Source organism: Gallus gallus, chromosome 1, assembly GCF_016699485.2.
Source record: "Gallus gallus isolate bGalGal1 chromosome 1, bGalGal1.mat.broiler.GRCg7b, whole genome shotgun sequence".
NCBI lineage: Eukaryota > Metazoa > Chordata > Aves > Galliformes > Phasianidae > Gallus > Gallus gallus.
The window spans coordinates 24,680,462-24,708,176 of NC_052532.1; the positions used below are offsets into that span (position 1 = coordinate 24,680,462).

The 27,715-nt window shown below is 36.0% G+C and overlaps 1 protein-coding gene across 1 annotated transcript in view; it reads left to right on the forward strand.

The window, feature by feature from the left end:
- Positions 1-27,715, forward strand: part of CTTNBP2 (cortactin binding protein 2) — a 75,525-nt gene that overhangs the window by 44,763 nt on the left and 3,047 nt on the right. Inside the window, exons 6-21 of the mRNA NM_001098539.2 lie at positions 3,508-3,607; positions 5,156-5,306; positions 6,376-6,630; positions 9,160-9,277; positions 11,294-11,569; positions 12,531-12,626; positions 13,038-13,117; positions 14,074-14,160; positions 14,244-14,343; positions 16,456-16,608; positions 16,891-17,078; positions 19,699-19,877; positions 23,437-23,642; positions 23,865-24,050; positions 25,399-25,459; positions 26,268-26,400. Of these exons, the coding sequence (NP_001092009.1) occupies positions 3,508-3,607; positions 5,156-5,306; positions 6,376-6,630; positions 9,160-9,277; positions 11,294-11,569; positions 12,531-12,626; positions 13,038-13,117; positions 14,074-14,160; positions 14,244-14,343; positions 16,456-16,608; positions 16,891-17,078; positions 19,699-19,877; positions 23,437-23,642; positions 23,865-24,050; positions 25,399-25,459; positions 26,268-26,400 (2,369 nt within the window). The remainder of the gene's footprint in view (positions 1-3,507; positions 3,608-5,155; positions 5,307-6,375; positions 6,631-9,159; positions 9,278-11,293; positions 11,570-12,530; positions 12,627-13,037; positions 13,118-14,073; positions 14,161-14,243; positions 14,344-16,455; positions 16,609-16,890; positions 17,079-19,698; positions 19,878-23,436; positions 23,643-23,864; positions 24,051-25,398; positions 25,460-26,267; positions 26,401-27,715) is intronic.

Here is a 27,715-nt window from a genome sequence, read left to right on the forward strand (position 1 = left end):
GGTTTTGGCATTACACTTCCATTTATAGTTGTTAGGATGTGCGAAGTACTTTGTTTTACAAATCATCGTGTTTTAGTGACTAAAACTGTATGAATTCTGAACGAGAGAATCACACAGCAGCAGCATTTATGTCTTAATAGGTTGTGTGAAAATTGAGAGTGATGTGAACAATTAGATTTATAGTACTTTTTGGAGGAAGATTTTTGTGCTTTGGTTTGTAATCCTTTGTTTGTTACTTGCAGTTTGTTCCAAATAGAATAGATAAGATGCAGCTCTTCAAAATGCAGACTTTAAAGAGCATTTTTATGTAAATACATATAGACTTAAGAATTATAGGGATTAGTATCTTATTTTAAAAAGTCCTTCTTAATAGCTTTCTTAACTAAACAGCTGGAAAAAAAAAAAGGACACTGATGTAATATTAAGAAGGATTAAACCATTTAATTTTACAAACTTTTTCATTGCATTAAGTAGGATTGTCAGTGGTAAATTACTGTCTTTACAATACATTTTTTTCTTCCTCCTTTCTTTCTGTGGAAGACCTAACACATACTCTTAACCTAGAGAGTAAGAACACCATGATTTGATTTATTGAAAATACTTTCAACCTGAAGTTAGTGACTAAATAGATTCAGTGATTTATGGGACCCCTTGTTTCCTCTAAACCAACTAACCAGATTTTTTTATTTCTCCTGGGAAATAGTTGGCCAGAAGAAAAGAGTAGTTCTGGATTTGTTAGGGGCTCCCATCGTGAGTACCCCTTCAGAAACAAACACTGTGTTACAGAGTGTCTGGGAAGAGTGGAAAGCAAATGGTCTCCATATGCTTTCAGTGAATAAATACAATATTTAAGATCTGTAGATAGCTAAAGGTAGAGCACTCTGTAACCAAGACAGTGGCAGCAGCTGTTGTGTCCTTTGAGTTCAGTCCGCAGAGAAAATTGACAGCTACGCAATAAAAGAGAACACTCCAATGTTCTTTTCTAATCTGTTCTGTTTGCAAAATGTATAGCTTTCCTGTTCATAAACAGTTGCCCTTTGAGAGCTGCAGCTGAGATTTGTTTTTTTCCAGCACATGAAGTTCATAGCAGCTTCTTTGTTTCTGTGCTCACACAGTCCTGAGTTCTGTAGGTCTTGAGAGAGACAACTTCATTCTAAAAATATACACAAATGCTTTCTTTGTGTTTCAGTGAGAGCTGGGAAACTTGTTTTTTATGATTAGCCACCTAATTGGGAGAACTGAACAGATTGTTTTGTCAGGCCATTTTGGTTTGATCCACTACCAAAGCAGAAGTCACTTCAATCTGCTACGCACTTGATAAAATGCACAGTAGTTCACACGGGTAATACACAGAATCACAGAACCATTTGAGTTGGAAAGGAGCATAAAGATAATCTTGTTCCGAGCTCCTGCCATGAGCAGGGACACCTTGAACTAGATGAATTTGCCCAAACGCTCACCCATCTGCATATCTGAATAGCATTCTCTGTCATATGTAAGGTGGCTGAGAAAGAGAGAAATAAATAACAAGAGTTCCTAATATAGACATGTGAAGAGAGTAATAATAATTATCCTATGTACTCAGCTATGTGTTAATCGTATACTTTTATGGTGTAATCAATTCTCTTCTGTTCTGAGTGCTTGGAGGCTGAGGCACAGTGGTTGATAGGAAAAGCTGGAATGTGGGAAGTAGAAAGGAGTGAGGTGGAGACATACAGCTACATGGAGTCAGCTCTGCTGAGCCACTGGATGTATCTGCACAGTGTTTGCCAGCACTCTGGAAGAACTACCTATCCAGCTTTGATGGAGAGCAATAAAGTCTCCAGGTGTTTGTGCTAATGAACTTCCATGCTTTGCTTTTGCTTTGACCAAAAACTTTAACTGAGTGACAACATCAGTGTCTGTCTTGTGCTTGCCCTTCTGATATATCCCCTCCACTGCTGATTGCTTCTATGGCAGACAGCAGTGAACTGAAGTTAATGAGTCTGGGTAGACCCAAATTACCCTCCTCCAAATCCCAGTCAGAAGTCCATCTGAAGGACTGAGGCTTCTTGGAGACTTTTGCTCTTTTAGGTGATGTGCCATCAGAACAGGTTGTGTAGAGCTTGCTGGCTCACGTGTTATGCCTTCTGAAAGTAGCTATAATTCCTCATGCTTGCACCTAGCCTGGAGAATAAACAGCTCTTTTCAGTGATCTTCACCAGAAACAGAATTTTCACACAGATAAGCTACTACCTGAATGATCTGCCAATCAGTGAGTGAGTTAACTGTACTTTTTTGGAAAGGTGGTCTTGTTCTGTGCAATCTTTGTTGCTTCTGCATGGCTAACATATGCTTTGTGAAGAAATCAAAGAGTATTCTAGCCAAATGCAACTTTTTTTTTTAACAACCTTCAAAAACTTTAGAAGCATTTTAGGATGCCAAGCAGGAATCCTTTTTTTTCAAGTTAACTGTTTAATGTAAGACTGGGATTGACAATGGAAAAAGGGAAAAATGGCGTAATAATGAGTATTTTTTCTGCTACAGAGTGATGGAAAATATAGTTTCACTTTAATTAGTAATTTCTTACATGTGGAAAGAGTAATTAAGTTAGTTAACATATTAAGTTCTAGTAACTTGTCCTCACAGACAAGCTTAAAAAAAAGAAGGGCCATTTCAAATCAGGTTACATATTTAAGAATCTTAATTTGCAGTATAATGACTTACAGTGTTTTAGAATCTTATTTCTTAAATTATTTGTTGAAGCAGCTCCACAGCATCTGCATTAAATATTTGAAAGGGTTGCAACAGGAATTCAGTACATTCAGAAATGTTTTAGATGAGTCAGATTTCTGAGCAATTCTAAAGATATGTTTCTGGTATCTAGAGATAAACTTCGCTATCATAGCTCATCTCCAGGTTCTTCCTCAATGAACAGCAGTCCAATTACTGTGTAAATAATTATCTTAATTAGCTTTAGCTATTATATTTAGCATGTAATTTTGGAAAAATTTGAGTCAGAAGGGTTGGGGGGTTTTTTTGTTGGGTTTGTTTGTTGTTTTTTTTTTTTGCTTTTGTAAGCTCATCTTATTAGTCATTGCAATTCTGTGTCACAATGTCCTAAAACAAGGCTGGTCAGCCTGCTGTTTGAGTGCCGTGTAGCTTGTGAACACTTCCAATGCAGCTGTCATTTTGGAGGTGTCAGTGTGACTACTGGGTAATTCACATTTCCAGCTTCAGAAATACAGAAACGAGCTAGCACGGTGGGAGTTGCCATTAGTGGTCACTAATGGGATAATCCATGATTGGGATCTGGGTTGAACCTTTTTGCAGTAGAGTGGTGCATTTTCAGCTCCCTCCTGCAAATTCTTCCAGAGCTTCTACTTTGGTTCATTCAAGTGTGGTGTACGGTTAAAAAAGACTGGTGTTTGTTGCTCCAAGATAATGCTGCTTGGACAAGTCTTATCTTCTGGTAGTTTTAACCACTAGTTTTTATTGCATCGGTTTGTGTTTGTTCTCAACTTATAGATTGCGTGAGTTTGCTGCTGACTGCAGAAGCACAAGTTGATGCTGCTGATAAAAATGGCTTTACACCCTTGTGTTCAGCAGTTGCTCAGGGACATGTCAAGTAAGTCTTTACATTTTTCCCATCAACTCTTACTCTAATTTATATGCATTTTACATGCATTATCATTAAAATGTGTTTACAGCTAGGAATGCACTAGTGTTTAAATACCATTTATTGAAAGCAACTACTCAAATTCATACTCATTCACATGACTTTCTGGCTTTGGTATTTTCCTTTTCTTTGTTGTTTCCAATTGCAACTCTTAAGGTTGCTGAACATGTGTACTATTAGTAACCAAAATGTGATACTAGTCTGCACAGGAGTCATGCCTTCAAATTTCTTGATTTTCTTCATGTTGTCAGTTATAATACAGAAATTCACCAAGGGAGGAGGAAACAAATTAGTTTTGCATTAATTTTTAAGCATAGAGAACTGTGATTTATCATATACAGGGACATAAGAACATTTACCTAAGTGTTTGTATGAGTGATGGAATCAAATACTATAAGCAAGCAAAACAGATTTGGTTGTGTGTTTTTTTTTTTCTTTTTTAAAGGTTTAAGTTTCTTTCATATCAGTAAGTTTAAACAACAGAAAGTTATGTGTGAGTCAAAGAATATTTCTAAGAACTTTTTCAGAATGTATTTACCATAATTTCCTTTTATTTTTTGAAGTTCCTGTTTTAGAAAGATGGGTGTTCTATGACAGCATGATTGGAAAATTCTGTCATTTCTTTATACTGGGAAACAGTGTACAACAGAGCTGGAAGTTGGAAGCAACTACTGCATAACTTCTTCCAGAGCATCTTTATGCAGAAAAAAAAAAGTCATCATAAGTGATTATATGGGCATTATCTTACGTTAAAACCCTTTTTGAACCGCAGAGAGAAAGACTAAAATTTTTTTTCTGAAGTCCTCAGAGATGCTGAGAAGAGGTAGGGAAAGAGGGCTAACCCGACTGGGAAGAAAACTGGACTTATATGGTCATGAGGAAGTACAGGATCTTGGATCCAGTGCAAGCCCCTAACGAGAAACAAGCTCTCTTGACCCCTCAACATAGTTTTCAGTTCTATTGCAGTTGCTGCTACCCACACACCCCAAAACATCTTCCTGGGGTAGTTTCTATTTGCTGTCCTTTCTGGTTTACTTCTCTTCTGGTGGTACCTAAAGCTGGTCCTACCAAAAAACACAGCTACCACGAGCTTGATGGGAGAAATTGGAGTTGCTGGGTCCTTGTTTGCTTGTTTTCCTTTTAAAACTATTTTAAAAATCAGCAGTCAGGAAAGAAATGCTGCTTTATTGGTCATCTGTAAAAAAGTTGTTATTGACCCTTTGAAATGAAATGTTTTAAGTTGACATTTTTAAATTATACATACGGTAGTTTAATATTTATGGGTTTAAAGGAATCCAATTCATTATTGTACCTGAGTACAAAAGTATACCATATGCCTATGTATCTATGTGTATGTGATGGATAAAATCATGGGCTGATCTCCATCCATACAATTGGTATTTTGCCCTCTGCAAATTAGATATTTAGATATTCTAAGTTTTAATGTTTTTGAATGTCAAATACAGGATAATTTTACTACCTTATTGTTTGCCGTAGGTGTGCAGAATTATTAATTATGTATCAGGCTGATATTAACCATGCTGCTGAAAGAGGACAGACACCTTTGTACCTGGCCTGCAAATATGGAAATAATGATTGTATTAAGCTCTTGTTGGAAAGAGGAGCAGATCGAACACTAAAAACCAGTGTAAGTCAAAGCAGCTTGTAAAGCTAGATTGCATTGTACAAGACTGAATAATTGCAAACACCTAGAAAAAAATTACGTTATTTATTTAAAGTTTTATTTAAATCTTAAAAAGTATAATGTAATTTGAAATTAGTATAATGTTTTTGCATCATACTTTCTTTTTTTTAAGCTGTAATTTTTTTATAAAATCTCCTGAAGTACACAAGTTCCTTATCATTTTATTTACATCAGCTTCAGCCTGCAGTTTGCTGCAGACTTTTCTTCTGCACCAGATATACAGAACAGAACTCTTCTGCTTTGAACTATTTTTAAGGTGCAGAGTTGGATTTTTCTTCCATTTTTTATGTTATGGTTTATTATTCTTGCCTTTAAAGGGAGCCCGCCACAATTTGCTAGCCAGTATTATAAAGCCTCATATAGTGTAAATGAAAGAATATGGCAAAAAGAAATGGAGAAGATAATTGCTTCAAAGATAACATCTAGCTCTCTTCTGTTACTTTCTTGAAGTTTTTCTGAAGACTTTTAAGTAAGCGTGACAGTGAATGTGTGGTTTAGGCTGTCCAGAAACAGTAATTCACAGTAAATTTTGGTCTGCTTACACTGGATTTTTTTTTTTATTCATTTATGCTGGTTTTGGAAAGTAAGCATTTTTTACATGGGAGAAAGTTATGATGATGACGTGAAAATACCTGATTGGTATTGGTTAATGCAACATGATACAGATGATGGATCATTAGTCACGTTACTTTGATACAAGATAAGGAAGCAGTCTGTTAACACCACACACGGTCCAGTATCACTTAGACTCTTTTAAGAGTTCTGAAGTCTCTGTCTATTATCCCATCCATGGAAAAAAACTGTAAAATTAGTGTGCTACATTTCCTTCCTTCTTTTTCTTCCTCCCCAGATATGTACTCGTAATTCCATTTCCCAAAGGATTAATATGTTACTCTTATCTTTCGGTTTAATTTCCAAACAGAATGTTCCATTCAGATTCACTGTTGATATGAGTTCTGAAGACATTTTTCTGAGCTTGGTGGAAGTGTGCTTTCGGCTTTTGTTTCTTTAGGATGGCTGGTCACCCATTCACGCAGCAGTGGATTCTGGTAATGTTGACAGTCTCAAGCTCCTTATGTACTATGGAGAGCGAAACAATGGGAACTCTTTAGATGATATGGAGCCTAATTCAAACTACTTTGATTTGGAGAGCAGAGAAGATGGCTGTAACAGTAGAAGAAAACCTGTTATTTCTGCAGATCTCATCAACCATGCTGACAAAGAGGGTTGGACTGCTGCCCACATAGCAGCATCAAAAGGCTTTAAGGTCAGTCCATGTGAACAAGTTACAGTAACCTGCTAGTTTATGTGAGATAAATCCTCTTTTTTCACTCTGACAAACTAAAACTTGGCTGGCAAGTCTGATTTTCTTATTTAATTTGTTGTCACGCTTGATTTAATAGAGACAGAAAGATACTTCCTTTGGATCATTAACTGCAGAAGCTACATATCCAGCTTAAATGGGATGAATCATTATTTTTAAATGCATACTTCTGGGGAAATAACAAAAACAGAGAATATGATTAGCTGAGATGCAGATTTTCAAAGCTAAGGTGATGTGAATCTCTACCTAAATGCCTGTTCATTGGGTGATGTGTATGTTATATGGATGTTAGATGGACATAGTTAAATTGTCTTTAGATGTAACTGGAAACTATGAACAATTTCCCAGCAACATTTTTGCAACAATATGTTATTTAATTTCTTATTTTGAGCAAGCAGTTAATAAGCTTGGGGGCAGAGAAAATCTGATAAGGTGGGGACAAACCCAACAGATCTGATTGCACACAGGAACGTTTCTGGAGATGGAGTATTTTACTCCATTTTTGAAAAGATGCATGGATTTGTTTATCAGCTGTCAATCAGATCTTACTGTTAAATTTTTATCCAAGAAGAAAATGAAGAATGAATTCTGAACACAGAAGAATGAGTTTTAGGATAATACAGTCCAAGACTTCTGAAAGTATCCTGTGGATGCAAGGCTAATTCAATTCTGTCATTAGATATGCTTTTTCTCCTGGCAAATTTGCTGTGATAAATTTATAATAGCCACAGGTTTAAAAGTTCTGTTTATTAAGATATGTTTATTTTATTAAATGCATTTTTTGACTCAGTAAATATGCTTGGGATATTAAGAATCTAGAGGTTGCTTAATAACCATCTTTAAGTACTATTAACACTTTTAGCTCCATTCTCTAATCTTTTACCTCCACTGTCAATACCATGTCGTTCATAACTCTACGTGGTAATTGCATGTGAATAGTGCTGGTACTGCACACGTTTTCAAGATTGGTAGGCATAAATAATTTACATGTGAACTACACTAGAGCATTTTAGCTACTGAATCACAGGCAACAGAGCTAACAAAGCTTCTTATTGTACTGAGGAAATGAACCTCGTCTTCTGTTCTACCCCACTTCTTTTTTCCCTTCCTTTCTCCCCTCTTTCAGCGTCACAGTTCAGTCTTTCCTTTCTGCTGTCTTCCATTCATTCCATCCATTTGAGAGATGGTTAACTAAGCAACCTGATGAGAAAATATGCTGCTTTCTTTCTGATTAATTTTTCATGGCACATTTAGTTGGCTAATTGATTTTTTGAAACATTCTGACAAGTGCTGGAACCACTATACAGTAAAATTCTGTCTCATGGGGAGCTATAGCTTAAATGACTATTATGTTTATGAAATGCGTCAAGAGTATTGTATGTACTGGCAGAAGTATTTCTGTTACAGCAGCTGTAAAATAGGTAACAGCAGCCAATCTTGCAACAATTCCCTGTTCTGAACTGGAACTTTTGCTAGCTGCTTCCATGTGCTTCCAAGATTTGGTTTCTCTACTATGATTAAATCCAGAAGTCAACAGTACAGTATTAATTATGATGTTTTGCGATGGTGCGATTTTTTAACATGGATATCTGTCCTTGAAAGACACGTCTGAGAATGGCAGTGCTTTCAGGAAGTCTACCCATATTGTTGTTGGATGGGTGACCATTAGAAATCAGAACTCAATCAGCCTTCTGTCCACAGATCAAACAATATTTGAAATACAGCTGAAGACTTTTTTCTTCTAGTTCTGAAAGATTTGTATAATTGACTTTTTTTTCTTGTTACAGTATCATTACACCAATCCAAATCTATCTGCTAGTACCTTGTTTCTGACTGAGTGTAATTAATCTTTGCTTTTATTAACCACATTACATATATTTTTTAATCTTTGAATTTTAACTGCCAGAGGGGAGGCCTGCAAGGTGACTTTAAAACAATTGTTTTTCTTTTGCTGTCTGTTAGTCAGATGCGAGGCATGAGGAAACACATCCTTACTGAAATGCAAACTGGACTGCCACTTGAAAAGTTTTTTATTCAGTCTGTATTATGCTTTAGAATTGCCTTTGAAGGCCCAGACCTTCAAAACAGAATGTATTGAAATGGCCACTGTTGTATCATATTGCGACGTGTTGTAAGACTTCTATTTCCTTATGTGAATATCTAAACTAATGGCCAGATGTTAAGAATTGATTGCTTCAGTGGATCAGCACTTGGTGTCTGAAGACTGAAGGTGCCTGGCTGTGTATGTTCTGCTTTTTCAAAATCTTGGTTTGAAACTTTCAAGACTACCATACAGTACACCTGGTTTTCAATGTAGTGAGGAACATCATTAGGACACTTGTGTAGAAATTCTGTAGCTGGTCTTTGGAAATGCATGTACAAGAATTTCAATCAGGAATCTTAAGTGCACATTGGTAGAACTCTTTGATATAGCAAATGGATCCTAAAATAATACAGCTCTTACCTTTGCAGAACTGTCTAGAAATCCTTTGTAGCCATGGTGGACTAGAGGCTGAAAAAAAAGATAAATGTAATCGAACATTACATGATGTTGCTACTGATGATTGTAAACATCTCCTAGAAAACTTAAGTAAGTAATTGCTATCAGCAATATGCAAAAATGTCTTTGCTAAAGAACTTGTGGCACAAAGAGGAGGAAAGATTAAAAGGGAAGTCATCCATTTTTTGTCACCATAAATTTATTATTTTTTTTACTTAGCATGTCATTGTTCTCCCAATTTTGCAAAAGTTTGTGATAAAATTTTATTGGAGAGTATTAAATTATTTATGTCTTTCTAATTTTTAACCGTATGAAACATTGGCACACTGTACACATGCAAACACCAGTATGCTTGCAAAATTTCTCAATTTAATGTTGGTAACTAATTTTTCCAAAGTTAATTTCTTCCTTGACCTTCATTCTCATCTTTTCTTCTAATTCTTGCAGAAAAAGCATTGAGTGATGGATAGCTGTCATATTTCCTTAGGCTAAGACAGTCATCTAGTCTTTGAAAGTACTGTTTTATTTGTCACTCGTTTATAGTTATGGGGATTTTTTTGCTTATTATTCAAAGGAAGTCTTAGAGAAAACATCAAACAATTTCTCTGTACCAGCATGAATAGCTTCTCTCAGAAGATTTTTATTTTATTCTATTTTATTTGCCAGAACCTGTCCTCTTCCTTCTCTTGAAGTTTTCTTAAAATCCAGTGGAGTGGGCTGACCTCAGTATTTCTTGATTTACAGCTTAGTCCATCCGCTCAAAAGTTCTGTTTTTCTATTTCTCTACAAAGTCAGAAGTACTGGCTTTGTAGATTTGTATTTTATACACTTTCTTTTGTGTTCGTGTTGTGGGATGTAGGTCTGTGGTTAGTCAAGTTCATTGATTGTTAAGAAATTAGGGAAGCTTTGTGAGCTGTTTCTGATTTTCGTCTTTCTCTGTTGCAATATTCTACCATTTCAGCAGATGTACACAATTCACTTTCTGACAGAAACTCCTCCTTTGTGGTCTACTTCTTTGTCAAACTGAAGCCAGTTTTCAGTAGCTGAATCTGTAGCCTACTAAGCTGATACTTGTATAATTTTTGTCAGTCCTAATATCCTGTCTGTCTGGTAGGGCATATTGCAAATCCAATTGCTTCTATCAGCTTAGGACCCTTGGTCTACATTGTTTTTCTCTTCATTGCACTTATTTTCAATTTCAGGTATAATTTGTAAAATGTATTGTTTGTGCAGTAAAGTTTGAAAATAGTTTCATTTTCACTTTTAGTCATCTGATTGATCCATACAGACTTCTGTTGAATTTTATTCTGATTTTCAAAGAGTAAGGTTTAAAATAATTTAAATTGGAACAGGTTGCCCAGAGAGGTTGTGGATCCCCCATCCCTGGAAGCTTTCAAGGCCAGGCTGGCTGTGGCTCTGGGCAGCCTTGATCTAGTTGTTGGTGACCCTGCCCGCAGCAGTGGGGCTGAAATTAAATGACCTTTAAGGTAGTTTTCAACCCAGGCCATTCTGTGAATCTATTAAATTACTTCACTATTTTTCTAGTATGTATTTTTCTAGTATGTATATGTAAATTTTCTACTTTTTTTCTTTTAATACTTTCTCAGTTTATTCACTAGCAGATCAAATACACAGTTCTAAGTGGATTTTCTGTCTTAGTTTTTATTTAAAGACATTTGGCTTGGCTAAGTGTGCTTTCCACTTGTGCAATTGAGCCAAAAAATTCCTTTTTACATTGATAATAAAACCATGCACAACCACAATAAACTTAAACATTGAGAAGCAACCTACCATCTGTCTTAATTTATAAGAAGTTAGTCTATAAAGAGGAAATATAAGATTAAGTAAGTTTTGTCTTTCCTCCTATGATTTAAGTGAACGTAATAATAATGATTTTTTGTAATAGATACCTTGATATTTGTTTTTCATCACTGCTTTGGTTTTGTGGTGACCTGTGCTCTGCTTACATTTGCTCTTCTGTAGCAGGAGTCACGCTGTGGCTTTCCTTTTAAATATTAGATGTTATTCGTCTTCAAAGTATAATAGTATAATTTTTATTGAGTTTTAGAGTTTATCTCATTTTTGTTTTTCTTTTTTTTTTGACAGATGCTCTTAATGTGCCTGTAAGGATTTCAGTCAGTGGCATTGAACCAGCCCATTGTGGTACAGAGGAATTTGATACAGAAAACACAATATGTGCTTTAAATATCCGCAAACAAACAACATGGGATGATTTTTCAAAAGCAGTGAATCAGGCAGTGACAAATCATTTCCAAGCAATTGCTTCTGATGGGTGGAGGAGCCTCGAAGAGCTGTCATTTAATGGTGCTGCAGAATCCAACATTGGCCTCAGTGCAAGCAGTATATTATCTGTCAAACTAGGTATGAATACCGGTGTATTAAATAAAGGGAAAACTGAAATGTTTTCTTGAAATTCTGAAATCTTATTTCATCCCATAGTTTAAAATATACTTAAGACTACTTTTGACAATTGCTGAACTTCATCAGTGCTATCATGACTACAGATTTGGTTAATAAACATTTTTTTATGCTTGCTGTTCAAGTATTACTATAAAGAAGTAGAGTAAGATAAAAAAAAATCTTAGCTTTTTTGATCTTTCAGATGTTAGACTAAGAAAAGCCAGTTCTGACTATGAAACTTTAAACATGCTGGCATGAAAGTATTCTTTAGTTTTAACTGTGAATTTAGTGTCACCTAGGGGAACCTATGATGTCCAAAGTCAATTAACTTTTTATTCAATTTAGAACTCCAAAAGAGATATCTTTATTATTTGTGAAACAAAATTAGTTAAACCAAAGCCCACACTATTGTCTGTACAGTACAACCAAACTATACAGTAAATCTAGACTGTGAATCATCAGAATAAGTAGAACAGAACATCCCCTGTTTTATGTAGTTTCACTTAACAAAGTGAAATATAAAAATATTTTAAAGGATCAAAATAGTAAGAAATTGTCCAGAATGTGGTAGTAGTAACAGCTGCATAGGCCACTGAAACTTTGTATGCATCATCTTAAGTGCTCCTCCCCAAGAAAAAAATCCTATTCACATTAGACTGCTCAAGTTATGCTGTTTTACTGAAAGGGTAGCGTATTACATAGAAAGATGTAAAGGCAGTCTAGCTTTAACTCATCTATTAATTGGATGAAAACATCAGTATCATCAATCCTCTATCAAACAGTAATATTATTAGTACTTGAGACTGATTAATTTGCCAAATTGGTCAGTGTATACAGTCTCTGTAGGCAATTGTATATGTTTGAGTATAGGATATTTTTATTTTATATTCAGGGAATCTCTCTCATTTTTTCTTTTTAACAGGAAACGTTTCGTGGTCAACAGGTCAGATTTTTTCCCAACCACCATGGGACTTTTTGAAGAAGAACAGAGCTGAGCATATCACAGTGTTTTTGTTTGGTAAGTTTCAATTCCTAATTTTCAGTTTTGACTGTTAAAACACTCAATGAAATATTTAATTTCAGAATCACCACTGGTTTTCTTCTTCAGTATCATTTAGAAATCAGAAATATCGTATTTTGTTAATTCTTTAACTAGATTTGAAAGGGCTTACAACATTTAGAAAATGCACATAAAAGCCCTACTACCTTTTCTGGTTGTATAGTAGTATCTGTTTTACTTATGTCATGGATAACCGTGAATCGATGTTGATAGGTAAATACTTTTAATTTCTTCACTATTTTAATTTATGTAGCCTTTAATTTTATGAAGTTGTTGATACTGTATAAAAAGCATATGGATCTGTTATACATGCTTCTTAACATGAGAGATTTATTAAAGCTATTTGCTTATCTCTTTTTTTTTTTTAAGGACCTCAAGAAGGCTGCCTAAATAGTGTGACTTATGCATCTATGATCCATCTTCAGACTCTTCAGAACTACCTCCGCTTGGTGAGTGCCATAGGTACATTGGTACCTTCTCTCCAGGTTGTTCATATGTGAAAATATTAACTTAATAGAGGTGACTAAAAAAAAAATGTAGTCTACTCTATGAAAGAATGCAAAGACTTCTAAAAAAATTGAAGTAGGACAAAAGTTGCTTTGTTAAAATAAAATTCCCCTTAAACCTTCTCCCAGTAATTGTAGTCACATACAGGTATTCACTTCATTCTTTAAACAGCTGCCATCTGATAAACTGAACTGCTCAAGAAAGTATATTAAAAGCTCTTTTATATCTTATTTCCTTACAAAGTTACATAATTACAGCTTTTTAGGAAAAAGCAAATAAGAATGCATGTAAGCAATTGAGACGTGGATTTTATTAACAGCTTTTATTTATATATTTATATATAATCAAGGGCTGCTACAAAGATAATGCCTCCCATTTTATTATGTTGGCCCACATCAGAGGTGAATGTTGGCAGTATAATAGTAGAGTTTGAACCTTTCCACCAGTATTTCATTAAATTTTGTTGCTGTGTGATAGATGGCAGCAGAGGAGTGGTCTGACAAAATGATTTCTAACATGGAAGTACCTGTGAAGAAAAGACAATACTTTCAGAGTGACCTAAGTATAATACATAAATATACATGTGTATATATATGATGTTGTTTGATGGGTAGATTTCATAGCTCTTAGAAGTTATTTAGTATCTGAAAATGTTGGGATAATCAGGTAATGTGTGTTGGCTTTCAAAGATCATGCATGTTAGCATTAATTATGAAGTCAGCATTAGTTTAAAATCTGCATAAATTCGGCTGTGTCCTTGGATAGAATTTTGTTGTTTATAAGAACAGCTGTGAAAAATATTTCAAATATGTGTCATACAAACATTGTATATTTTAAATCTGGGTAAAAGAATTCTGAGTCTGTGAACTTCCAAGAATAATGTATTGTTTATCTATAGGTTGAACAATACCATAATGTCATCTTCCATGGTCCAGAAGGGAGTTTGCAAGACTATATAGCGTATCAGATAGCAGCCTGCATGAAGGTATTAACACAAACACACAAAGTTAGTTAGTTTATGAATTGGAGTATTCACCATTTCACCAAATCCATACATTTTCAACACAGCAAAAACAAGTGGCTGCAGGATCTACGTGCGATATCGTTAAAGTTGAAGTGGATGCTGGTTTCTCCAAGGAGCAGCTTGCAGAATTGTTCATCAGTAGTGGTAAGCTTATTTCATCAGTCTGACCTCAGTAATTGGTAGGAAATGTTTTGTTCATACAAAGAAAAGAAATGCATTAAAACATTTTGCTTAGTGAGTGGTGTGTTTTAACCAAACTCATACTTCTTTAGGTACTTGGGGAATAACGGTAAGAGTCTAAACTTTGAAGTAGAGCTAAGGTTCAAATGTACTGAATCAGAAGAAAATCTATTATTGCCTAATTGTAGCTAATGTTTCAACACATGTATTAGAGAAGTTGTAATTGCTAGCTTTCTGGGAATACAAGGAGCAGAGAAGGAATTCTTAAAAAGCCAGATCATTTCTTTTTGATATGTCCTTGTTTACTAGATGCTTATGTGTTGTCTTATGCCCAATTTTCGTCACCTGGGCAGGCAAATGTTAGTGTGCTTGTATTATGTCCCATTGGTACAGGGCAAAGTTGTATTTTTGTTAAAATGAATAACTTTCTATTAATGGATGTGAATAGTTGCATGTAGACTAAAGTCTGTTTACTTGGGTGCTCCAAAATAAAGTACTTTTAGAGTGATCCATAGGTTTCACCTGTGTAAATTAGTGATGAATCACTGGTAAGAGTAAGAAAAGAGTTCAGGTAAGCCAGATTTAGCCAAATAAAAAATGTCAGTGAGAATGGGCAAATGAAGTATGGAACCAGAAGAATGGGGGCATATGGGTTGGTCAGGTGTAGAAGGGAGGGCATTAAAAAATTATTTAAAAATAAATAAGTGAAGGAATGGAAGCGAAAGACAAGCTAAATTTTCTCTGGCATACTTGTTCATACTTCATTTTACCCATACATTTAAGCTCTGATTTATTTTGGCTTAGAATCAACTGTACAGTAATAATATACTATATAATAATAATATATAGCAATATATGCTATATATAAAATGACAGAGAATAATATGTAATAGATGATGTAATATATTATGCAGAGATCATTAATATGAGAACCTGAAGGCTGATATGATGATGCTTTTTTCTCTTTAGCACTGTTCAAATTATTTTTGGCTAAAATACAGTTTGGCTGTTTGAAAGCAGTTCTCAGCTTTGTATCTGCATTCACCCCCTATGTAGCTTTCTCCTACTTTTTTTTTCCCCAATCTGTCTGGCAGCCTGCATTCTAAAGCCCAGTTTGTATCTGTTTGCTCTCTTGACAATTCCTTTTGTGCTTACCCCTTTTTGATAGCTCTTTCCCCTTTGCCATATTTACAACTAATGTATGTCTAGCATGGATTTGGAGTGCATTTTTGTCCTCTGTCAGAGTTTGGTTTTGCCTAAACAAAACAAGCTGAGAATGCATAATTTGACGGACCCATTTTTTTCCAGACTTTCTGTGTGCTTGTGCTTTGTATATTATGATGAAGATTGTGGTCTCCTCTGACTTCTGCACATGAATTTTTCTTTTAATTTCACAAATTGATGTAACTGCTAGCTGTTCTGAAATTTGAGCTATTACTCAGCTTGTTCCTTGTTTAGATTTCAATGTGTGCCGTTGAAGTCAGGAGAAAAAATGAAATATGAAATGGTATATCATTATAATGCTTATTAGATTCAGGTGCTACTGTTTGTACTGTTTGTAATTGTGCCTCAAACTATCTCTGATTATTTGGATGATTCTTAGAGATACTGATGGATCTTCTGAAGAGAAAAAAGTAGCATACAAATAGTTAATCTCTCAGAATGGTTAAGTTTCCTACAACTGCAGAATATTCCCAGAATATTCTGTATCCATTTATCACTACATGGAATGAAGAGTCGATGTTAAAAGTTCAGGATGAAGTAGTAGCAGTTGAAATAAATGTTTCCAGATATCTTTGCTATTTTGCTATTTATTTGTGGAAATCTTTCCTATATATGAATTTCGGTGTTGTTTTTTTTAATAATGGCTTTCATTATTTTTTATTACTGTACTGTATGAGATTCTTTCCATTGTTTTCATACGTCTAATTTTGAACACTGTACAGCTTCCTCTGAACTTGTTAAAAGGCAAAAAAACTGGAACAAAATAACTTTGTGTGAGTATCTGTAGAAGCTGTCAACATAAATAACAATACTTTTTCATAAGTAGGCATTCATGAGATGTTTGTATTTCAGCTTGTCTGGTTCCAGTTAAACAGCCTCCTGTAAGCAAGACAACCATTGTGATTTTGGAAAATCTGGAGAGAGCATCTTTATCTGAATTACTCGGAGATTTTCTGGCACCTCTTGAGAATCGCAGTTCAGAAAACTCTTGCACTATTCAAAGAGGTATTTAAAGAATTTGGGTTGAAGAAATGTTTTTATTACAGTTCAGTTGTATTATAATACCTGAAAAATGTGGACCTTAGAAAAGAAAAATGTAATTTGTTCTGGTTTTTTTTCTTCTGTTGAAAAATACAATTGGTTAAATACACCATGTTAAATTTTAAGGGTAATTTATATGTTGTGTTATTTTTTTCTTTCAAATAAAGTCACTGCTTCTTGCTTTTATATGAAATCAAGTAGAAACATTTGAGTATTTCAGCCAAATTTGTAATGGTTCACTTTTAGCAAATGGAGCTTCTGGTGCCTTTTACTTTCATGAGAACTGCTTTTTACTGGGGACAATCGCCAAGTGTCATCTTCATGGATCTGACCTGCTGGTCCAGCAGCACTTCCGTTGGGTTCAGCTTAGGTGGGATGGAGAGCCAATGTGTGGCTTGCTTCAGAGGTTTTTAAGAAGAAAGGTAATAAACAAGGTAAGCAGAACGTGAATCGAGCTTCTCTGATTTTGTTCTTCACCAAGTCTGAAATACGTGCAGTGGTAATGTCAAAAGCGGATCAGATAAATGAATTGTTTCAGGGAAGACAAAACAAAACAAAACAAAAACACATTTATTTACAGGAATATGTGGAATATCTATGAACGTTGTGCTTGGCTTTAATATAGGAAGGTGTGTGTCTATGGTTGCCTGGCATAAACACACAGATTGGCTGCAATAATTATACTGCTTATAGTTGCCTATCAGTTGTATGAAATATCCTTAAGTATTTTTTCCTCTTTTGTGTGAGTATGATAAGAACTGTTCAGCAAATGTAAAATCCCTTTCTAAAGGAATTTATTCTGTACATCAAAAATAAGATAGTTATATGCCTCATGCATATTGTCTAAGCTTTATGCAGCTAAAAGAGTTCTAATAAGCAGTTCAATGGGAAAGAAGGGTGAAAAACATCATTTGGGAGGTCGTTTTGAGCCAGTAGGCCTGCTGAAGTTGCAACAAAGTCCAAAAGAGAATAAAGATGGAAGCCTGTTTTAAAATGAATAAATAAATGGGGGATAGGAAATGAAAAGTTAGATGTGGCCAAAAGCAGAACAGTAATTTTGAATGTTATTTGGAAAAAAAAACATTCCAGTGTGATAGCAGCTATTGCAGACAGTCAGGCAGTGTTAGAGAGTGGGAGGGGGAGTTTAATCAGAACAGCTGCAAAGGAAGATAATCTTGGCAGCAGAGTTTTGGACAGACTTAAAAAGGGAAATTGTTCTAGGAATAGAAAAAACTGTCAGTAGTAAAGAGTCTTGATCTGGGACAGCAGAACTAGTGTCAGTTGAGTGTACAGCTGTACATAGCTTGGTTATCCTTGGAGATGTCATCCTTTTTACCCTGTGCCACAATTCTCATCTATCAAAGCTTACTGACTTGGAGAGATTGAAAAGATGAAATTTCAGTCATGATAATGAGGAAATTTTAAAACACTCCTAAATATTCTTTGATTACCAGGAAAAGGGGTGCACAGCATAAATAGAGAGTAAAGTGGAATGTATCAATTAAACTCTTAAGAGTTTACTTAGATTACTTTTTTTCAGGTTCTTTTTTCTCATGTTTACTTTTATTCCTTAAGTGTTAAGTTTTTATGTCTGTACTGATGTGGTAGGCAGAAATTGTGAGTCATTGTCTCCCTGAGGGTCTGAATGGTTTCCAGACTCCTTGCAAAGAATGACAGCAAGTAGCAATTGTGTGTGGGCAAGGAGGTGGGATGGTTGAAATTGCTGTCTTGCAAACACACGGTAGTGCTGAAATGAGATATAGACCAGAGGATAGCGCAGTATGAGTGCGTATCAGAATTCTCCATACACTTGAGGAGAAAGGCTTGAGAATACAACCTGCTTTGGAGAAGATCTGAAGTGGGATCTAAGCCTGATCTAAGGACAGGAGCACTTAGATTCTAGATCATTTGAGATCAGAGAGAAGGATTTGTCCTCAGCTTAGCACAAGGCCAAGCAATACATGAAAGCAGATAATAATAAGACTTGGTCACAGACATGGCTTGGATCAAAAGTCTTCTACCAAACTGTTTTACTTACCAGAATGATGACAGCATCGTGCGCCACGTCATCTTCAGACTATTCTGTTTATGCTAACAGCGTAAGGATAGAGACTAACAATGTGTAACAAGCACCTCTCACTAGCAGAATTTGGGTAGCTGTGTCATTAAGGTTTCTTCTCTAAAGCATGTATTCTGATGGTGGCTATTTATAGGAAAAAAAAAAAACCAAAACAGATGAACATGTTTTTAAAACCTGATGGAAAATAAAAGCAGTAGACTATTTTAAAGGTCCTTGCTCTGTATTCTAATGACTAGTTTATGCCTTCATGTTAATGTTCTCAGATGAAAGGTTCTTTTTGTCCTTGTTTCATTAGGATATCTGGGAACAGTTTAAGTGTTTTTCTCTATTAACATTATACTGTTCACCTGTAGATTCTGTGGGAGCTGTTCAAGGAGCTCTGGCTTCACTGCTGCCTAATACTGAATCTTTTAAGTCTTTCTCTAATTCAAACTGTTCCAGAATATAATCCTAGGACTAAGATGATAAAGACTAATTTGGACTCATGTGAGCTAAAAGATTTGTCTGGCACCAAATAATTTCCCTTTAACAAGGAAAATTCCTTCACTGCTACTAAATATAAAGCCAAGTTAGAAATACACTGAATATGTGCCTAGATCAGGCATTCCTGTTCAGTGGGAAAGTGTATTCTTTTTTATGCCCAACTTTTTTTATATATTGCATATGGTAGCTGCCTTTTGTATCTCTAATCTTAAATATCATTTAAAATAAAGTGCTGTCAAATTTGTTTCTTAGTTTCCTAAGAAAAACTCGCTGATAAGGAGACATAGTTGGGGAAATAAGAATTAATATAACAAGATTTCAGTATACTCCATGAGAAAGTTTGACCAGTTATTGTCTGCGCTTGACTTTCATGATAGGAGAGGGAAAAAAAGAAGGGGGGGGATGTGGGGACAAGCTTTCCTGTGGGGTTCAAGGAAAGTGTTTGCAGCAGTGGTCTAAAGTTGTGTCAGCGTTCCTTTCTCTCCCTGCAGTTCAGAGGCAAACTACCTCCTCCATGTGATCCTGTGTGCAAGATCATAGACTGGATTCTCGCTGTTTGGCACCAGCTGAACTCCTGCTTATCTCGTCTCGGAGCACCTGAAGCTCTTATGGGGCCAAAACATTTCTTCTCTTGTCCAGTGGTGCCAGGGCATGGCCAAGCAACAGTGAAGTAAGATTTCTGTTTCCTCCTTAATACTGTTCAGTGCCGCCTACATACTTATTGCAAATGTAGTAATTATTTTTCTCCCCAAATTCATCTGACTCAGCATCCTTGGAAGTATTTTAGTGGAAGTTAGTGAAAGCTGTAAGACGTTTGTTTGGTATTTAATTACCAGAAAGACAATTTTGAAGGACAGAAATTGGAAATGGGTGTTTTTTTGCTTTGTCCTTTCAGATACCTTCCAACGCAAAGGTTCTAAAATAGCATGGGTACTGAAATGGCTAATTTTGCTCAACCTCTTAAAGGTTATGCTCTTCATTTACAGATAGCACAATAAAGAAAACTGTTCATTGGGGAACAGATGAAAACGAGAATCATGAATTTTGAGTTGAAAAGTTGATAGTTTCTTTTTGAAGTTGCATATGAGAAAAATTTGGAGAAGTAGAATGTTTTCTCACCATTTCTAATGTCTGCTATCATTTTTAAACACATACTATTTCATAGCTGTAGTAGCCAAGTTAATAAGGCAGATACATACTTTTTAGCTGTACACGTGCTTAGATGTCCAGTGAAAGAAAATAATTATGGAAGTGTTGTCTTTTCCTGCCTAGGAGACATTGCATGAATATCTGCTCACATTCCAACCTCTGCAAATGCTAGCAAGTGATCAAAAACATAGCTATGGGTTTTTAAAGTATATTAATTTCATGCTAGAATGTTCCTTGGCTATATTAGAAAGGCAATGAGCCCCTAATTAAGATTCACACTTTCTCAAAACTCAAATTCTGGAGATGTGACGTTACATTTCTCACTGTACTTCACAGCATTCTCCTTGATTGCCTATTCTGACTTTTCTCTCCTGTACCAGTTTTTGCTGACCTTTATTTCAGGGCCCACTGTTTTGTGCATTCACTAGCTCCTCTTCTTCTGTCTGCAGATCTTGATAAATGTTGCTTGTTCATTCTCGTTTCTTTCAAAAAGAGAAGATTTTCAATATTCAAAGTAATTATCAAATTTTAAGTGTGGGTTTAGCATTGGCAGAAAAATCTATGGTTGCTATGAAATAAAAAATGAATAAAGTACATCAAGCATCTATCTCCTGTCTTTCTCTTGAGCCATGTCTTCTCAAACATCTTATTTATTGCAGTAGTATTAGTAGAGGGCAGAAAACTCGCTGAATAGATATCGTAGCTATGCATTTCTGAGGTTAGATTGGCCTTAAGTATAGCCTTGACTGGATTCACAAGGCTTTATTTTGAGATAATTGCCACATACCTGTAATGTCTTTTACAACAGTGACATGCCACCTGACTTGTCATTTTAACAGTTTTTGTCTACTAATAATCAATTATTATCAATTTCAACTCTTTGAAAGAGTAGATAATAGCAGGACAAGGGGAAATGGTTTTAAGTTGAAGGAGGGAAGATTTAAGTTGGATGTCAGGGGGAAGTTCTTTACTATGAGAGTGGTGAGGTGCTGGAACAGGCTGCCCAGAGAGGTTGTGGATGCCCCATCCCTGGAGGTGTTCAAGGCCAGGTTGGATGGGGCCCTGGGCAGCCTGGTGTAGTATTAAATGTGGAGGTTGGTGGCCCTGCCTGTGGTGGGGGAGTGGGTTGGAGATTCATGATCCTTGAGGTCCCTTCCAACCCAGGCCTTTCTGTGATTCTGTGATAATTAAGAAGTACAGCTGCAGTGAGTGCTTATAGCCACTTCTAATTTAGCTGCACAATGCCTAACAGTATAGTCATGTAACTAGCAATAAATAAACGTAATTAGCAACTCAGTGGTAGGTGTCACTTCAGTCTATTAGCCACTCCTGTCCCCTTGCCCCTCCTCTGCACTGCTATTCTGCTGCTTTTTGCATTTGTTAAAGCTTCACTGAGTCACTCCAATACATTAACGTAGTAGACAGCTATCTAGAAACTGAGTTTGTCCTGAGCTGGCTGTTAGCACGGGGTAAGTGGTAGAACCAGCAGCTGGGGAGAGGGAGAGCAGGAAATTGTTCTGTGCTGTGTGCTGGCTCACGTATTTCACATGTTTTGGAGCATAGACTGAATAAATGAGGAAAATTTTGGCAACTTTTTTCCCCTTGTTTTTGATCTAGAGAATTAATGATGATATTCCGACAGGAAAGAGATTCTTTTCACAGCTTATTTTCAGGGGTGGAGGATGCTGTATCTTTCCAAAATATCTGTTGTATCAAAGAACTGGGGACTTGATCAAGATGTGCACAAATGAAAGCCAAACATAGGACTGAATTTAAACACTGGGCTGAAATATAATTTAAGAGGGATGGCACTGTGCAGCCCATCAACAGTTAGCTGTTAGATTAAACGAGCTAAATTAATTATCTGTGCAGCATTCATTTCTGACCATTCATGCTAGCAGTACTGCAGAATGTCAGAAATTCACATAACTTCACCTCTCACCCTCTGCTTATAGTTCAGCAGTTACAGCATACCGGTGTCTATTTTCTTATCCTAAGTCAGCTAGTAGAAGCAAACTCCAGACACATGGAATGGTGTCCATAACATCATGGCAAGGAAGCTTCCAGGAACATCTTAAACATGTATTGTACAACTTAATTTATTAACAGTACCAATTATTTTGTTAAGTAACACAACTTTTATCAGTCAAATATATATGAAATGACTCATGCAGGCTAAAAAAAAACAATGAAAAATAGAGCTGAATTTGATTTTAAAAAGATTGTTATAGATGTGAGATGTGCTTTACTCCCTTTTCCCTTGAGAACTGTAAGCTGTGACAACTATCATTTATTTATTTCCTAATACACATTTTTTCCTTCACTTCTGTGCTAAAAGGGTGTAATACTTCTCTCCTAAGCTAAAATCGCACAAGAATCATGTCCCATCAAATCAATTTTTTGTAATCAGACCCAGTCTCTAAACCAGACAATCTGGAAAATCCACAGCATCCTGGAAACACAGTTCACCATAGATCAAATAAACAAAACGAGTGAGAGTGACGCAGCTGTACGAATAGAAAGGTCTTGTAAGCTGGACAAGCTTGGAAATGGAAGAGTACTGGAAAGGATGCAATCATCAATGAATAGCTTCTTTTTCCTACCCTGGCAGCAAATAGGCTATGAGTGAACACCTGCAAACATGGAAACTTCTCCAATGTTTGCAAAATGGCAAAGGGGAAAGAAAGGTTTTTGTTGTTGATGGGACAGGTGTTTCTGGTGCTTGCGGATCTTTCTTGTAGGATCTTGCAGATCCATCTCGTAGGATGTTCTTTAAGCCCTACAGCCTTAAGCCTATGCACCAAAAGGATATTTTGTGTTGATATTTGAAGGAGGAAAAGCATCAGACGGTGAAGAGTTTGCCAAAGCAATGTGAAAAAAACTTGGTCAAGCATTTGAATATAAAGCAAATAAATGAAATCTGCCTTAATCAAATCAGTGCCTTGCTGATATGGAATATGATGTTCAAAATATATGAGCTTCCTGGAAGCACAAAATCTGATAACGTTACCTAAAGTATAAAATCTGGAGTTTTCTTCATTTTCTCTGAGGTTAACGGATTATTTGTGCATCACCTACAGGTGGATGTCCAAGTTATGGAATGTTGTGATAGCTCCCAGAGTTCAAGAAGCAATACTCTCCAGAGCCTCTGTGAGAAGACCGTCTGTACCAGGGCAAACAATAGCCAAAAAAAATCCTAGCCAAGGTCAACAGGCTGTTGTTAAAGCTGCTCTCAGTATCTTGCTAAATAAAGCCGTTTTGCATGGCTGTCCTCTGCCCAGAACAGGTAAGTGTGAGCAAAGTGTGGAAAGCAAGAGGCCATACAGTGGCCACAGTGCCAAAGTGAAGCTTTCTAATGTTTGGTTGCCTTTATAAAATTTCCATGAAGCTTAAGTTTAGTTATGATGGGGGGCATGGGGTTAAAAGCTAACATGGATGTACGTAGTAGTCAAAGAAACGCTCTTTGCAACGCTTGGTTCTTTTTAACCATGTTCTGTTCTTGTTTCAGAGTTAGATAATTACATAGCAGATTTTAAGGGTGGAAATTTTCCCTTATCCGTGGTTTCGAGCTACAAAAACTGTAATAAGAAAAGAGGAGAGAATGCTTCTTGGAGAAAAGTGAGCACAAGTCCTCGCAAAAAGTCAGGCCACTTATCCTCCCAGTCATGGAATAAGCAGGATATAAGTAGTGAAGGTAAAGCTTTCTATTTTGAATTGTGGGGAAGAAGAGTGTGGGCTATAAATTGGGTAACTTTTTTCCACATCACAAAATAATCTTCTATTAAATAGCCCTTGTGTTTTTGTTTACTGGCTTAAAAACAATATTCACCTTTTCTCCAAGTTTGTGGCTCTTTGTGACTAAGAAGTATCCTAATTCTTCTCTAGTTTGTTCTAATGCCCTTCCTCTTGTCTGATAGTGAGGCAGGCCTCGGCTGTGATGATGGGAGATAGAGCAGTGGTTTCACATCATACTGCCTACAGTGATCTTCCTCACGCCTGGATGTGAGAAGATTTCATGACTTGATTGTTTCCTCTGGCCCTTCAGTCTGATTTACAACACATACAGAATGCTTTGGGGTTTTGTTTTGTTTTTCTGTATACATGTGAAAGTTATATTAGTAGCTGACACTTTTGAAATGTCTTTTCACCTCAAGATCGTAAGCCATCTAACAAGCAGTTATTATGAATGGCTGTCATCTGGATATATGTAGATGCCCTATTTGTTCTTTTATGAGTACACATCTGTCTGGAAGGAGAGTTTTGGACTGCCATATCAAACAGGAAAACTTGTAGAGGACAAAATCTAATTGCTTACTTTTGCTTTCAGAGAAGTTTTCCCTCCCCCATTTTATAAACAGTAAGATTCTAGCCTCAGTTACCTTTATATAAGACTGCAATACCTGATGGTTAGTAATTTTTAATGTTAAATTGAACTCAGCTCTTGTTCTGAAAGAAGTCTGCTTTAGCTGAACTGCAAATCTAACATCCCAGTTCTGCTTTTTGGTTCACTTGTGAGTAAATCTAATCCCACTGAGAGGATTTGAAGAACTCAGATGAACATAACCTGGAGTAGGATGGTTGAACGTACTTTGAACCTGGAGATATTTTTGAAATCAAGTTAATAATTGTCCAAAAAAAAGAAGGCATATTGAATTTTAGTTAGAGTAGCCTTTCATTTCTATGCTTTTCCTATTCCAAGTAAGGGTAGGTTTCTGTTGTTTGTTGTTGTTGTTTTTAATGAAGTTAAATCTTTTCCCACTAACGAGTGGCTTCTGTTTGAGAGAATCAGTAAGTGTGGATCGAGTGCCTCGCACAGAGAACTCTTATTCTGCCTTCCACAAAAGGATTGGGCATCGCTGCCATCCATATGGCCCAAGAGCTACTCTAACAAATTTCAAGGAAAGTATTACAATCTTTGGAAGACTTTATTGATGTAAGAAGCCAGTAAATAGCTAAACTTTTCCCCATTTATCACACATTTTCTAATGCAGAATTTAATGAACATAATAATCCACTAATAAGTCAATCTCTTTTTTCTGCAGGTATAAAATCCAAGACTATGTTGCAACCAAACTGTAAGAAAAGATCTTCTCTTGCCGTTAAGTAAGTGGTATAGCATCCATGGCATGTGTAACACTCAGAAAACAGTAAGGATGTTGAAATTGTGTTGTAACTCTGCACGTTAAATGAACAGCTGAAGAGGTTGTGTATGATAATGTTTTGGCTTTACATCTGGAGAAAAGAATGTTTTTCAATTTTCATGTCTGAGAGAAAACAATATTTGCATACGTCAGTGTAATTTTAGAATCCATTTCTGTAATTCAAACCTTGCAGCTCTTTATGTTCTTTTTATGTAAGAGAATAGCCTATGACTTAAGAATATTACGTAACAAATACTCTGCCACAAAAAGCCAACCTTAGGCTTTTTTTCACATGGTATTACGATGGCTTACTGAATGGAAATGTGGAGTTTCATACATGCACTTCAGTCCAATTAATACTGAGTTTCTCTATAAAAGGGTATGAATTGGTCATAGGGAGCTGTTCCTGAGATTTTACTTCCATCTGGAAGATGTAGAGTTCTTTGTGCTTCCAGTACGTTGACTTTTTTAAAGTCTAGGCGCTTGGCATTAAGTCCAAAAAAGAGATGAGAATAAAATTGAGTGCTCCATTGAAAAAAGAGGAGTCCTTGAACACAGAGGTTAAAAGAGTCCTTTGTTAAAATTTCAGAATGGAGAGAATAATTTGAATAGAAATGACATTTATTAAGATAGAGCAAATATTTACAAGTGTTACTGCTACTATTTGAAAGAAAATTCTATTTTTCTATTTTAAAACTCTGTACAATGGCTTAATTTTCATTGTTCTCCCTCTTGGTTTGTTTGTGTTGTTGCTGTTGTTTTTTCACTAGATCTTCAGAGAAAGATCAATTGAGAACATTGAATCTAGAGCAAAGGCTGTCCCTTGGTTCTGATGATGAAGTAGATCTCGTGCAGGAACTTCAAAGTATGTGCTCCAGCAAATCTGAGCCTGATATAAGCAAGGTAAACACAAGATTCTTAAATAATTTACATCATTAGTATATGCAGCTGTTTGCTAAGTGGCTAAAATAAATTTTTCATTTACAGACACTACTTGAACTGAAGAAAATTATAAAGTTATTTGGCAATAATCCCAAGTCAACTAATGAACTGTACATTTGAGGAAGACCGTTCTGGTTTAATATGTGTTATTTTAAATTACACCCTCACTGTCTTGAATCATAGAGGTTTTTGCACTAGAGGCTAAAATTTATTAGTTCATAAGTACTAGAGACAGTAGCATTCTCTGCATTATTGTTCATCTTCTTCTGGGATACTTTTTTACAGTCTTAAAAGACCTAGAAGGGGTTTCCTTGTAGGCACTGCACATTTTGTTTCTTACAATCCCATTAGGCACCAGAGAACTGGTTTTAAGCTCATCTGCTGTGTAGGCAAAATTAAGTTTTGTTGTCCCGCACAAGAAAAACTGGATTGGCAGTACTCTTTTCCTACAAAAATAGAAAGAGGCTTGAAAGACTTCCAAATTTGGGATAGGAGTGGGTTTTAAGTGGCTACGAAAGGCTTTTTGGAGCAGAGGGTAGAGACATGGATCTTTCTTACCTTTCCTTCCATACCGAAAGCTTCCTGAGCTCCCTGTAGCTGTGCCTATGTATTCTTTTCCATGTTCCCCTGCTAGCAGTGTTCGCACTGCAGTAGTTGATCCATGTATTTTGAAACACAGAGCAAGCACTCTTCTTCAGTCCCAGGCTGTTGTCAATTCAGGCTGTCCATTGTATCCTCTAGATTCACCTTGAACAGCAGTTCCATTAGTTTTACCTCATTAAGCAAGCTGCTTGTTCTTAGAAGATAACCACATTTTTATTAAGAAATGTTTTTTTGGGAAGATTTTTCAACCTGTTTAATTACATCCTTTGTTTTTTTTGTTGGATTCAGGGTGATTTGTTGGTTTCAGGTTGTGGAATTTTTTTGTTCTTTGAATGATTTTATTATTTTACTTGAAAACTTACAATAGCTGGGTGAGTCGCATGGCCCACACTGGTCAGATAATCCTTAGTCAGCAGGGATTGACTGTGTCAGCACTTGACAAAATGGGATGTGCTAAAAAAATGGCAATGAACTTAAAATTGTGTTTAATAACATTTAAAATGTAATTGCTGGTTGTTGACAATTCGAGGAAATGCGGGTTAGATGAGGAAGGAGATAGATGTCACTGTCTTTTGTTCAGTTTCCTCACCATGGGTGGAACCATCCATGATTGTAATTTCTGTTGTTAATTCCCCAGCTGCCTAGTAGAGCTTACAGAAGTAAGGATGCTGTT